Below are 14514 nucleotides of genomic sequence, written 5' to 3'. Positions count from 1 at the left end.
ACCTCGGCACTTATCGCCACTTGTTCATTTAATTGCTGCTCACTGGTTGGCGGAGTAAATACCGTGGTATCTATAATATCATCAATGGTTCATTTAATTGCTGTTCATTGGTTGGCTGAGTAAACACTCCGGCATTTACATTGTTACCACTGGTTTATTTCATTTCTGTTCACCGGTCGGCCGAGTAAATACCGCGGCATTTAGAATGACATCATTGATTCATTTCATTTCTGTTCCCTGGTTGGCGGAGTAAATACCTCGGCATTTATATCATGACTGGTTCATTTGATTGCTGTTCACTGGTTGGCTGAGTAGCTATGCCGACATTTAGAATGGCATCACTGGTTCATTTAATTTCTGTCCACTGGTTGGCGGAATAAACACCTCGGCATTTATGTCATCATTGGTTTACTTTTATTCTGTCCACTGGTTGGTGGAGTAAATACCTCGTCATTTACGTCGTCACTGATTCATTTAATTTGTGTTCCCTGTTTGGCAGAGTAAATACCCAAGCATAAGCAAAATATTTGACGTTAGGTGCGCTTTATGCGCCTTAACTATTGTAGTCCACCCTATAGGTGCTCAGTAAGATACGAGGACGCAATAATGCTTAAGATATTTCACATCTTAAGCATTATTGCGCGAGTTAGTTCTGCGAGTTATGTTCGATTCGTTAGGCTATTGTTTCTGCCGTCCAGTTTTGTGTTCCTTCATTACACACCGCTGCCGTGATCACATACCGGGTGATTTTTATGGGCACTGAAAACAAAATAAATAATTAAGGATAAAACTATACGTTTCAGAATAAGGCGTAATCCTAAAAACGGGATAGAGAAGGGCGTTAGGGGTGGTCCAGTCTCACTTTAAACTGCTCCAGTTTAAATGGGTGACCATAATCCCCACTACACCTCCAAGCAGTGAGTCTTGACTCGCGGCACTGAAGAAGCAGCATTTTAAGGAGGCTCGCGTGTGGCTGGCATACCTGTTGAGCAGCGGAAGTATTTTAAGCAACATAAGACTCTGTTCCTGAATGTTCAGATATCCCGGTTGGTTTAAAGTTGAACTCCGCTTTCGGCTGCGTTTGCCCTGCTTCTTACGACTGCGGGCAGCGGCGTCGTCCGGCGTGTCCTGCGCTGTCGACCAGCACCTGTCGACTGTTTACGGACGTGCCCTCGACCAGAGCCGACGACCGGCAGCAGCGGTAGCAGCGACCAATGGGGAGACGGTGCGCGCGTCCTCGCGAGTTTCCGCCAGCCGGCGCCACTCTCCGGGAGCCCTCTCCCACACCAGCGCCGGGCTCCTTCTCTCGGGCGCACCCCCGGCCAGCGGCGACAGCGCACGAGTCGCGACCACCACTCGCGGGCCGCTTAGTCGAGTGCGGACCGGGCCGCGCCGAACATGGCATCGACCGATGCTGCCGCGCTGATGCCGGAGAACCTGTCCCTGGGCGGTGGGCCGCCGTCCTCGTCGTACCTGGGCGACAGCCGCGACTCGTCCCCGTGCGGCGGGCCCGAGCTTCCGCCCCCGCTGCCCCCCGCGTTCAACGCGGCCGCGCTCTGCGACCAGTTCTGCTCGGTGATCAACGGCTTCCGCGGGGGCCTGGACCCGCTGTCCTCTGCGCGCCTCAAGAGCCCGTCGCGCTCGGTGGCGGCCGACGCGACCGACTGCCGCCTGATCGAGTACCGCGGCGAGAAGATCGCGGCGTTCGCGTACCGCGGCGAGTACCTGCTGTGCCTGCCGCAGGCGTTCGAGCTCTTCCTCAAGCACCTGGTGGGCGGTCTGCACACGGTCTACACCAAGCTGAAGCGACTGGGCATCAGCCCCATCGTGTGCAACGTGGAGCAGGTGCGCGTGCTGCGCGGACTGGGCGCCATCCAGCCCGGCGTGAACCGCTGCAAGCTGCTCTCGTGCAAGGACTTCGACTCGCTCTACAAGGACTGCACCACTGCCAGGTCAGGACGCTGCCTTGCGCTCGGGTTCGTTTCACTACCTCTCTCTCTCTTGGCCCCGTCTCTGTGGTTGCACCCGTGGAGTGCCCCAGCCGCCTGCAGCTCCCTGTCCGTACGGTGTCGTGCACTTCCCCCCCCCCCCCCCTCTCCTTTCTGCTCTTCCGGCCCTCGTAGCCCGATTTTTCCTTTTTGGTGTTATTTTGCATGTGTGTCGTTTGGTGGATCATAACAGTGGGTGTTCTTTGAGATGCTGTGTACCATTTTACCAGCTTCCAGTCGTATTCGTGCAACTTTGCCTGGCTCCTAATCGAATCGTTTTCTTTTTATTTTGTTCCATGTGCTTGTGTGTTAGACTATTTAGGGGTTTTCCGTTTTCTGCGTTATTGGCGGGAGCGGGTCTGCACGTAAATTGTACAGGAACGCCTTGAAAAACGCTACATTGCTTCAAGATTTCCAAGTTGCAGCGCGTAAATTGTACAGGAACGCCTTGAAAAACGCTACATTGCTTCAAGATTTCCAAGTTGCAGCGCTCGTTAAAATAGATCTTGATAGTCTTGATATCTCGAAGAAGTGGAGGAAAACTGTTGGTTCGTTTTTAGCTTGTAAGGTTTGTTAAAGTATTTTCTCTATTTAAAATATTTATCAGGCATCTTACTTTCCTTTCTTTCTATAGGCACTGCAAATTACGACAGAAAGAAAATGCGTCTCACAACTCTGGAAACAATCTGTTAAGTCCTGTTCTGTTTTAAGGCTCAGGCAAAACCAAACCGCAGGAAGCACCAAATTTTACATGACATGGGTGCATGCGCACCCGACGATATGTATTTTCAAACGGCACCCATTTTTATGCTCTCCGAAGTTTGCTAACTACAGCTATCACGTGCGTATTGTCCGGTAGCCAGCCTGCATATCTGTTCAATGAAATATGACCCAGGGGTATTATTTCTTACAGAAGCAGTATGTTCTCTTAATTGGCATTAAGCAATAAATAAAGAAATGGGGGAAGAAAAACGCGACACTATGTATTATTGACATATTCACGGCATTGATGTTGATTTTCTAGTTCCGGAAACAAACGCCCTTTTCCGCACATTTACGCTCACGTTCGCTCGTTGGGAGCAAATCTAATCGCTTCCTAAATAATCATATTCGGCGACCCGAAAACAATGTAAAATCACTCCAATAAGTTTCCCATTTTCGGGTGTGATCAAAACCAGATTTTGTTTCTTTTGCTTCGTTTTGGGATGTGAATTGTGCGTCACATGCTGTTCAAGCATTTCACTCATCCATGTAGCTATTTGAAAGGTAACACATCGATATTTATTATACCCTTTTTTACGATTTGAAGTCTGTGGTCCGTCAAGAGAACTTGTGTAGCAGTTTTGTGATTGGTCGATATGAACGTTAATGTGCTTATCTCATCAATTTATCTTGGGTAGCATTTTCTTAAACAGAGTTTTTTTTAAAAAGCGCGGTGCACACGCACATTTTCAAATTCTTCGTATTTGGTGCACCTATTTTACGATCGGACTGTGCAGGCTGGCGGAGCACTAATTGGTGCAATCGATAATACGATGAAACAGCGCATGAGCAACGCAGTCCGAAATTTTTCAAGGTTTAGAAGAATCAAAAGGTGCAGGTAAGAACGTAAAACGAAGGGAATAACATTGAAACATTGACGGTTTGACGTAACTGAAGTCCAAGTTGCCACCTACCCTCGACCATGTAAATAAAGGGAGACACGTACGGTCAAAAACAGTGACGGCGGCAGCGCTTATCTTTGTGTCGAAACCTGTAAAGCTATTCGCGGTGCGGCTTTGTCGGCTTCATAGATTTTTCAACTTTATTCTTCTATTCTCTCTCTCCGTTTACCCGCGCAGCCACATTTTTTATTTAGTTGTTCAGAATGCATCCTCTGCTTGTTCACTTCGTTTTTTGGTACAAGCTCACTGACGGATGGTTAAAGTATTCCGGAATAACGTATGTCTGCACTAATTCGCAAAAGGGTGACCTCACAGACAGGTCATATATTATGTTAGTCCCGTAAAAACTGTCATCATTGTGCTTTCTTATATATGCTCATGGTTTGTTTTTGTTTGTGTTTTCCACCGTGTAAAAATTTCCGAGCACAACCATGCGTCCACGCTTCATTTTCACCTCTCCCGCAAATCGAAAACGCCCATTTCTACTGCAGTGTAAAGCGTCAGATCCGCGACCTAAAAAAAGTTTTTGTGTTACGATTACTGCACGATAACAAGAAATGGAGACGAGGGAGGGCTACATTACGAAACAGCGGATGTAAGAAAATAGCGACGATGCATTTTTGGATAAATGTTAAATGACAATTTAAATTTTCCTGGCTCACCGGACATTCAAGATGCGCAATGAGAAAGCATTTGTATAAAATTAAGTTTAAAAAATCAACTTTGGAAGTTTTACGCGCCGAAGGTATACCTTAAGGCTACAGGGCGCACCGTAACCCATATCCCACGGTGAGCTGCTTTAACATGCTGAGAAATCTCGACACACGGGCGTTTTCGTTTTTTGCCTCCATCATAAAAACGGCAGCTGCGACTGGCATAGAACCCGAGTCCTCGTACTCCAACTTCACAACGCCTCAGCCACTTATTATAACCACCGCGGCGGGGGTATAAAAATAGGTTCATCCCGTATAGACGTAGTGAACAACTGGAGATTTTAACCAACAGAGTTTTTTAAAGGGACACTGAAGGGAGATGTAAACTGTCTAATTGCTCCGTCCGGCGGAAGAATAGTCTTCAACCGGATGAAGTAACTGTTGTAATCTCCGATAATCTACAACATTTTTTTTTTTTTTTTCATGAGGAAAGCGGGCTGAGAGGAGCCGCTTCTCTTGCGCCATCGCCCGTATACCGGGGATGGTGACATCGGCAGTGACGACAACTCGGTAGTCCACATATATTAGTGGAGTTTCGGTTGTAAGCATATTGAGCGTTTCTCAACTATACGCGGGAAACAGCAAGTGGTCGACCGATATTTACCGTAAAATAAAATACAATCAATATGTTTGGCGACAAAAGTGTTGTGGCCAAAGAAACCCCTATCGCTAACCGATATGACGTCACTGTGATATTTCGGAAGGTGGTCGCGAAGGTTACTGTTCTTCTGTAATGTGGCTTTATTCTTCTGAGCGTTGCGAATTAAGCAAGAATTAAGTAGACTTCCGTAATGTGATGAATTAATGTATCATGTGGGCTTGTGTAACAATGCAGGGTAAATTAGGAGTCTGGCAAGTTCACATCTATGTCTCTTTAAGCAAGTGCTATAGTCATCGCGTAATTGGATATTCCGCATACAGAGCAACGCGGTACCGCCGATCTGTTTCAACGCTTTGCTGGTTGTTCCCCCATATGCGTAGCCATGAAACGGACGCGATATTGCCATTGGCTGCGAACGCGGGTATGTGCCGGCCACAGAATAGCTGGCGTATCACAGGGCGCGGAGACGTGCGCCTTTATGTTAGGCCTAACGTTAACCGCAGCTTAACGTGCGTTCAGTTAGTTGTTTGCGCGCCGTCAGGCCCAACGTTACAGTTCCATTGCGATGATAGATCGCGATGTTAACTCCAGTCTTGTTAGGATCGAGCTGCTTATATACTCCTTGATTTTATTCCCGACAATTTATCCTCACCTTCCCCGCTCAAAATTTTGGCCGCTCAGGAACCTAGCAAAACTGTTGCAGGAAACTAATATTTGGCACATTTAAGTGCGAAATATTCTAAACACTCTAAAAATCCTTTGCAGAAATATGAATAGATATAGTTTCCACGGCTCTAAAACCTGGTAGAGCAATGTCCTAAGCTTGAAACTGCGCACGAAGCAAGCTTTCGCCCTCAATATAATCTGTGCGGAAATATTTAGCGTGCCACTAAATAATTTCAGGGTAACCACTTCTGAAAGAATTTCGAAGAGCGGGAAAGCTGCACCTGGTCTTGTTATTTTGTTATGAAGTATGTAGAAGCCATTTGTTATAATGCATTACCCACAGAAAGAAAAATTGTTTTGGGCGTTGACAAACCAGACCAGCGATTATAACTATGAGTCAAGTTTAAAAAAAGTGCCGTTCTCTCTGCGAAGTCAAATCAAATTTTTGGTGCGAAATGAAAGCGAGAAAAAAAGTTGCACCAAAATGCTTGTTAAGCCAGGGTTGATTGCGTGACGTTCTTGCGGCACTTATCCTCATGCGGAAACTGGAGCACAATGAGAAATTTTCGAAAAACACTCTAGAAAATCTACAAATAACGTTTTCTTTTTATTTGCTTTTAAATATGGGGAAGGTAAGTCACAGAAATAACGAATGCATGTGAAAACATGTCATGAACCAGCTTTGTTTCTTCACCGCCCCCCCCCCCTCTTTCTTTTTCGTTTAGTTCTTGCACGCACCAAATGCATTTGTGGTAGAAACGCAGTGCTGCCAATTATGTACAGGTGCCGTCGAAAGTAATTGCAACATGGTCTTGTAACTTTACAGGAATTTCTACTGACGGAAACTACGTGTCTGCATCGGTGTGCGTTAAAAGAAGTCCTCCCTAATAGGAAAAAGCTTCATGTAAACCGGTAATGGCCGTCATAAAGCCAGTAAGACAAATAATCATGAATATGCCAAGACAAATATGATTCCCCAATCCTTGTTCCAATTACTTATGACGGCACATGTACGTCACGTCTGAGAGACGTCACAAAATGTGTCACACTTGCCTTCTGCTTCACCGTTGCGATGGTGAACGGTCTAGACCCTAGAGAACCGTTAAAGCGTTCCAATTAGCAGATTTCTGTTGTACGTTACAGTTGTGTTGACAGAAGAACGATAAGGAGTCCCTTGATTGTTACGGCACATTAGAAACACTAGTATAATTTACAACCACAGTGCCCCCTCACGACGTACCCGAGCTTCGGAGCGTTAAATTCCAAATATGAAGGTGCAAGACACAGCGTAGCAAAGTTCACTAAAAAAAAAAAGAACATTCAGCTTTTATTCCTCCTTGGTAGGTCAGAGCACAGAATCTGATGACTATGTCAAAAATGGTCGTCCTCTAACACACTTCTCGTCCGGTAACTCTAACTCGAAATTTCACTTATGACGCCTAAAATGTGTGGGGTCATAAGTGATATTCTTGAGGAACTTGCGCGGCAGCATCAGACGTCAACAGACAGTTATGCTTCTTGGTGTCAGCCACTAAGATGCCGCGGAATTTACAAGAAAATTGAGGTATAGAGGGGCTTCGTGATGTAGGCCCGAGAAAGGGTTATAACCCATTCTGCGATATAAACGAGATCTCCTGAAAAAACAAAAGCAACTAGGCTGTTTTGGGGGACCTAGCACTGCTACTTCCCACAATAAAGAAACGCACGGAAAGATACCGAAATGAAATGAGATAAAAAAATCGACTGAGACGGAACGAGATCAATAATGACTGCGATCCGCGATCAAATGGATAGCTATTCTATTAGTGAATACGGACAAGCGCTTAAACGCGATATGCGTTTTCGCATGCGTTGCCACGTGACAGATAGGTGAGAGATGTACATGTACTCGTAACTTCTTCTGCGCGCATTTTAACTGCATGAAGGCCAAACGAAAACAAGATCTTGTTTTAAATGAAAGGTCGGACCTCATCAGTCTTTTCTGGCGATTACACGGATCGAAGCGATGCATAACTCTGTCATTGATTACGTAAGTTGATTACATGGGTTAACAACATGAACATAAAGTTCTCTCATATTTCCCCATTTTTTAAAACTTTGTGTGTGCGTGTGCCTGTTTATGCGTTTCTTTGCGACTTCAGGCATTGTGAGAAAGGAATTGATGCATTTTAACAGCACTTACAAAAAGTGCTGACTGTATACACATTTCTGGAGAAAACTCATGTTGGCGATCCTTATAAAAGGCGTTTTTGAATGTTTTCCGACAATTCGTTTTCGCAGTGACGAAACATGGGAAGTGGTGTCTTCATTGTTACGATTTTCGTTTACATAAAAAAAACATTACAGAATTGAGTCGGTTAAGTGTGGTTTATTGTTAAGGTATAACCTGTCGACATTAAACAATTCGATTGTTTCCTTTTATGTAATTTTAAAATGAGCTGCACCCAATACATGAAAACCGGACAGTTCAAGGTACACTATAGCAAGTTGGCCTCTGTCGGCAGGTTACGGCGCCGTAAATACAAATGTACGACTCGCCGTACAGCAGCAGTCGCTTAATTATTAGCGTGAAGAATTCCGAATGCGAGAAAACGGGGGCTTGATTAACCGGTTTTTTGAAGGTGCATGCGAGTGTAGAATGTATGCGTGCCCGAATTATAATGGTGAGTGCATGTTTTTTTAAGATGACGCCATTCAGCTTTGTTGAGCAGGTTCTCCGACTTCAGTTGCGATTTCAGTCAATGCTTGGCATTGCTTCACAAGTATAGTCAGAATATTTATGCGTGTGAACGCGAGAGCTATAGCTGTTACCCTTGTTGCTGCCGGTGTCTGTTTACATATCATCCAGCAACAGAAGTCAGAGATTGCTGGGGTACTCGGCATCGCGACCTGTCCGGCGATCAGCCGTCATGCTGAGAAATCCCTGTCATCCGCTTGAATGTCTTTGTAGGCGGTCCCTCTTCACAGTGTGTGCCGCGCTGTGTTGCGTCACGAAAACATAGAAGGGAAACAAGAGAGAAAATTGCCAGCTTTATTTATTTATTTCTAAACAAACAAGGACTCGTTTGCCTTCCAACGAGAAGAGAAACAGCTTTGAAAGGTGTGATCTTTTGGTTCAAACAAAAAGTCGTTCAGCCATTAGTGCCGATGTTGCGTGCGCAGAAAGTATTGATATATCGGCGTTCAGTCACCGGGTAACGCTGCCGTGGTTAAAAAAATTAGCAGTGGCTTGGCTCGGCTATGCCAGGATATACGCAGCGTGAGCTAAGGTTCAGGTGGCTATTCTTAGGTTTTCTGGTTGTCTATGATTGGCTGATTATCATGCTTACTGCTACTAAAACGATTTCTAATTCAATCCGATCCAATTTAATCCAATCCAGTCGCGGCGGCGACGGCATAGTACTACTATATTCTAGGCACTATAATAGCGGCTTAGGCGCACCAGCTGTGCGCCGTGAGACGTCACTGCTCCTCGCGCATGCGCAGCACGGTTCTCCAGGAGCCACGCGAAACTGATCAACCTCGGCCAGTGTAGCTCACGCTACAAAAAAATCCTTCGTGCATGGACGTTCCTTGGATGCATAAAGTTCGGATCGCACAGAACGCAACGCTGAAGTTTTTCAATGCGTTCCTTTCACGGAGAGCGTAACTCGACGTATAGCACGGTAAACGCGCCTCTCCGTGGAGGGGATGGCTCTCAAGGGCGCACACGTCAATCACGTTCAGGCCGCAAACCGCCACCGTCTTAAAGGTGTAACCCCTGCAAACAGGTATACACATCGCTTCCTCTCGTCGCTCCAGCTTCACCCCTCCGGTCTTTTGTCTGCGCGTATAGATGCTCTAATTTATGGACACCCCGAGCTCGGGAGCGCAGCGCAAGACACATAAAAGCGCAACCGTGTTTTCGGCGGGACTTGTGAGGCAGCCCACATTGTTGTTACCACGCCTACTGCTGGTTCCAAGAAAAAGAAAAGAAAAGGGATGAACGGCGTTGGAGCCCGCACGCGGGACAAAAGTGAACTGATTTGAGTTAACAGTAGAGCCGGCCATTCGAAATCCCCAGCACGCGAGTCAGTTGTTGCGAAATATTGTGCACGCGTGTACAGATTGAAAACAATGCGTTTTGTTCTTGGCTCCACAAGCGTTTGTCTGGGAGGAACAATGATGCCTTGTTGCGCGAAGGCGCTGACGAACACGCGAAAGATGTATCTATGAATGAAGCATGAATGAGGCCGTGAACTGACTAAATCTCGTTACGATCGACAGTATAGTGAACGTGACCTACAAACGATATTAATCTTTAGCGGACCCGCTTGTGTTATCCGGTTCATGAACACGATGTCGGTAGGCAAGCACAATACATCTTTCTTCTAGCTTCTGTTTTCAAGTGATAGGAGAGCACGCTTGAACTAGAGTATGTCTTTTATTCATTTCCTCAACGTTTATTTGATATTACTTCCGCCGTTCAAAAATTGTAGGTATTACAACCCAAACTATGAGCACAACACTCATAGATGTTTGGCGCTTGTACGAGTGGGGAATTTTCGTGTTCTCCTGTTCTTTTTTTCATATATCGCGCGTGTGCTGGAGAGCATCGTCGCATTTCGCCTGAACAGGAGCACGGACCACGGCAGTTGAGCCAGCCGTTTCCGCAGGAATGGTTTTCACCCCCTGAATTCTCAGTTGTCCGTGTTCAAGGGAGCGCGTTAATGTACTCAGGTACTCGTGTCAATGTATGAAACGCGTACCTTTCATTCCTTTCTTTCTGACGGCGCCATTCTCTTTTTTTTTTCCCTTCTTTAAACGTTGTCCCCCCGAAATTAAAAATAAAAAAGCGCGGCGAAAGAATCGGACCCGAGGGGCTCCCATATCATTACTACCTCGCACGCCTTTCATTCTCACGCATGTTACAGCGGCTTACACAACATGAATGAAACCGACCCCGCGAGCCGTCATGCATTGATGCTGTCGACGAGTTGTCGTCGCCGCGCGACGAGTGGACGTCCAATAAACTCCCGACGACGCGTCTCTTTGTCGAGCGTCCGCGAAGAAGCCGCTCGACCGTGCAAGCCAGCGTGCGCGGCATTAAACTGTAACTTCTCGCGCACGCCGGCACGGTGTCGGAGAAACTGTACACAATGGCCCGAGCAGCAAGGATAAGCGGATAAAAAGAAGAGAAAAGATGGAGAAGGGAGCAAAAGAAAGAGCGAAACAACGACGAACGAACCGCGGCGTCTCATGCCGCGGTGAGGAAAACACAATGGGAGCGGCTTGCGCATTTCTTCGCGCCGAGTGATCGCTCCGCCGGTGTCGTGACGCGGGCTTCGCTTGGCGGTCGCCGGCTCGCTATCAACTCCGCATGCCGCGCAACTACAAGGCCCAGGGTGTATAACTCGCGTCCGCTGACTGACGGCCGCTTTTGTTTCGCCGCAATCTGGCATCTCCTTTTCACTCTCCTTCTTCTTCTTGTTCGTTCGGGTAAAGTTCCTTCCTTGTCACCTTTCTCAGGGGCGGCGGCTTTCTTCTGAATGAAGTGCATTCTTGCCTACACTCTGTTAAAATGTTTAGCGGCCTTTCACGGGCCGGGCATGAGAAACTCCGGCTCACCGCGATGCCAGTTTTGTAGCTTCTGGCGACCGATACCAACAACCTGGTTTTGACAATCTCTGGCTCGGTAATGATTTTGTGTGTGTGTGTGTGTGTGTGTGTGTGTGTGTGTGTGTGTGTGTGTGTGTGTGTGTGTGTGTGTGTGTGTGTGTGTGTGTGTGTGTGTGTGTTGTGTGTGTGTGTGTGTGTGTGCGCGTGCGTGCGTGCGTGCGTGCGTGCGTGCGTGTGTGTGTGTCTACGCGACGCGACGCGACATCTGAACTGGATCGCTGTAGCGCCTTTTGTGCGTGCGTATTGATCCTACGGCGGTTGACAGCGAGCTGCTGTCTACGAAAATGTTTTCTAGCACGCTTTCTACAGCGCGCAAGAAAGGGAATATTGCTGCGAAGGGTCCGTGTAAAGACCATCCAAGAAAAATCGGCTGGTGAGAGTACCTGCGTGTATGCAAGGTGAATGCGTGACGTTCACCCTGCAAGAACGGTCGGAACACTTTAGCATACTGATGTCGCAAAGCGGTGGTTTAAACTAGCCTTGATTAGCGCCTCAATCATTAGCAGGTGCTCATTGTAGCATGTTTATTAATTTTAAAAAAGATAACTGCGCTATAGTTAGATACTAACGTGGCGACGTTATGTTGCGGGCGAACAGAGGGTACCGAGGGTCCCAGCGCAGTATCAACTATGGGACCCTCGCTTGGATATATCTTCACATGTAACCTTCCTCTTTTACAAGAGTCAATATTCTTCTTCTTCTTCTTCGTCTTCTTCTTCTTCTTAAAAAGTTGCCGCTCTTACCACGTCTTTACCCCTATAATACAGTTACATAGACAACACCGTTTTCCACCTTGATTTAGTCTTCCGATGAATTAGACTAGCCGCCTTTCTTCTGTTCGCGCTGTTTTCTCATAATGCACTGTCTATTATCGATGATCGTTTAGGGAAGCTGATGATTACAGACGTCCCGCTCGTGCTTGGATCTGCGATTTCGGTTCTTTGTTACCCCTGAGGCGCGCCACTTCGCTCCAATAAACGTCGCCTTCCCTTTGCGGCTAGCTTTGCATGAGCCACATTTTCTTACTGGCAGCGTCAAGCAGCCGGAGTGATGGGTGCGCACGGACCACCGTGATAGTCCCGATGACAGGCACCGGGTCCATTACACGGTCCACTTCTTTCAGCGCCGCAGCCTGGCCGGCCGGTGGAGCTGCCGTTCGCGAGAGCTCCGAGCCACATTACTCGCAATCAGGCCGCGCTGGTGGCTTCCGTGCATGCGCGCCGGCTCCGTTCGCAGGAAGGTCAGGTTTCTCGTTGTGCCACGCGCGCGCGCAGCCGCCAGAGGTAGCCGGCCGCTCTCGAGGCGCCGCGTGGCAAGCAAGCGCGCGGAAGACATCGACAAGGAGCGTCGATCGCCCCGAGGCGGTCACGACGGGAGCCTCCTGGCGCGCAACGCAGCTCGGCCGATCTCCTTCGCACGTGCGAGCCCCACGGGCCTCCATATGGTGCGGCGGAGTCGTGAGAAGGTCGTGCTTTGAGTCATGCGCCAGAAGACCCGATACAAGACTCGCGGCGGGAATGGGCAGCAGTGCAATTTGTGGTAACGCAGATGAAGATGACGAGCTTTTTCTAAGAAGCTTTTGGTAAGTAGAAGTAAATTGAAGTTTAACGCGCCGAAGCTATGAGGCACGCCGTAGTAGAGGGTTCCGCATTAATTTCGCAAACTTTGGGGATCTTCGACGTGCACCGAAATCTCGACGCATCGGCGTTTTCGCTTTTCGCCTCCGTCAGAAAAACTTCCGCCGCAACCGGGGTCGAACATGCAGGCGCGCAGCAGAGCAACGCCTTAGCCACTGAGCCACCGCGACGGGTGCACTTCTAGCTTTGAATTTCCCGTGGCCCGGCTGCTCTCCACGAGAAACGTTTACAATCCCCGCAATCCCTGCTTGTTTTGTCCGACTAGTCGTAAACGAAGTGACCAAATTGCAGGTTGCATATATCTGGCATGACCTTGTGTGCTTCTCGCCGCTCGGTTTGTTGCATTTTGAAGCAAGTTCTCGGGAAGGAGAAGGGGGAGCGGGGCAGCACTTTCTGCTGACCTTCAAAAAATATATTCTTTGATGTCACAAAACTATATGCCTAGCGAGTAAAAGCTAAAGCGATCTGTGAACAAAAGTTCAATAAGTAAGCGGGCGTTGCCCCGAAATACGCTCATAACTGTCGAACGAGCACTGATTTCAGTGGTCCATTGTTAAGTTAACCTCTGTACGTTGAGTATGCTATAGTTGGTACCCTTCATGCACCCTCCAGAAGGTGGTGCCATCGGAGCGGCGCGGTGGTGAACGTCTGCGGATTTGCAGGCGCTGTGCGATTCGATCAGGCTCGTATACCCCACTTTGCAAGCCTTACGGCGTATATTTCGCATTGTGTGCGCATGCGTGAGCGCAGGAGTTCTTTTTTGTATGCAGTTTTCGGACAACATACACCGGTGTGCATATAGGCAAAATTCTTCCAACGACTGATTGATATAGCGACGACGAAGAAACGCATACACACGAAATAACCCGACACCGAAAATTTCATTTCCACCCAGCGTATATGTGCACCTGTGTGTGTAGCATGTAGTTTACATCCGACCAATTAACACACCAATAAATGGGTCACACACAACGTAACGCAGTCGTCTGCAAACTTCAGGGCGTCAATTTCTGAAAACTGCATTTGTCGATCGAACTCAGGATCCAATTCAATCCTAGCACACTCAGTATAAATATATATGGACTGGTCACAAACAACAGGACGATCGCCAATTCCAATTGAAGCTCGGTGAACTGAGCAGCTATTGCTCAAGCGCTTCTAAAATTCGCTAAATTTTCCCTGTGTGCTGGCTGCATGTGCATTGGTTTTAATCATTAATCATTATTTTTCATGGCCGGGATTGAAATTCCTCTTATTTTCAAGATTTCGGCGCGCGTGGTCAGTCGAATAAAATTCGCTTCGCGTTCCTGCGGAGCTCACCATGGGCCATTCGGCACAGCGGAGACATACCCCTCCGACCGCTCGCAAACCATTGGACACCGGGCACGTGCGGGACTCTCATGGAAGCCGCCCATAGGGGCACGTGTGCGCGAGTGTACGCCCGCGAAAAACGAGCTGCGCGCATATAGCGTCCGTCGCAGCCCCCAATTGGAACCACACCCAGAACTCTCGGCCCGCCATCATCGTTGCTCGCTGCAGTCGAAACACAGCCGGCCTGCAATTCTGTCTGTCGCTCTCCCTCTCTCC

General features: G+C 47.8%; 1 protein-coding gene across 5 annotated transcripts in view; it reads left to right on the top strand.

Moving 5' to 3' along the window:
- Nucleotides 1-1331: 1331 nt before the first annotated feature.
- Nucleotides 1332-14514, top strand: part of LOC144174492 (dachshund homolog 1-like) — a 67868-nt gene continuing 54685 nt past the window's right edge. For 3 of the 5 annotated variants that reach the window (XM_077703215.1, XM_077703217.1, XM_077703213.1), the window contains exon 1: nucleotides 1332-1976. In XM_077703215.1, the coding sequence (XP_077559341.1) occupies nucleotides 1399-1976 (578 nt within the window). In that variant the 5' untranslated portion in view covers nucleotides 1332-1398. The remainder of the gene's footprint in view (nucleotides 1977-14514) is intronic. The other 2 variants (XM_077703216.1, XM_077703214.1) reach the window with 1 other exon arrangement.

Source organism: Haemaphysalis longicornis, unplaced genomic scaffold (genome assembly GCF_048455015.1).
Source record: "Haemaphysalis longicornis isolate Haplotype H1 unplaced genomic scaffold, Haemaphysalis longicornis Haplotype H1 scaffold_3, whole genome shotgun sequence".
Taxonomy (NCBI): domain Eukaryota; kingdom Metazoa; phylum Arthropoda; class Arachnida; order Ixodida; family Ixodidae; genus Haemaphysalis; species Haemaphysalis longicornis.
This window is presented reverse-complemented; position numbering and strand designations above follow the sequence as displayed.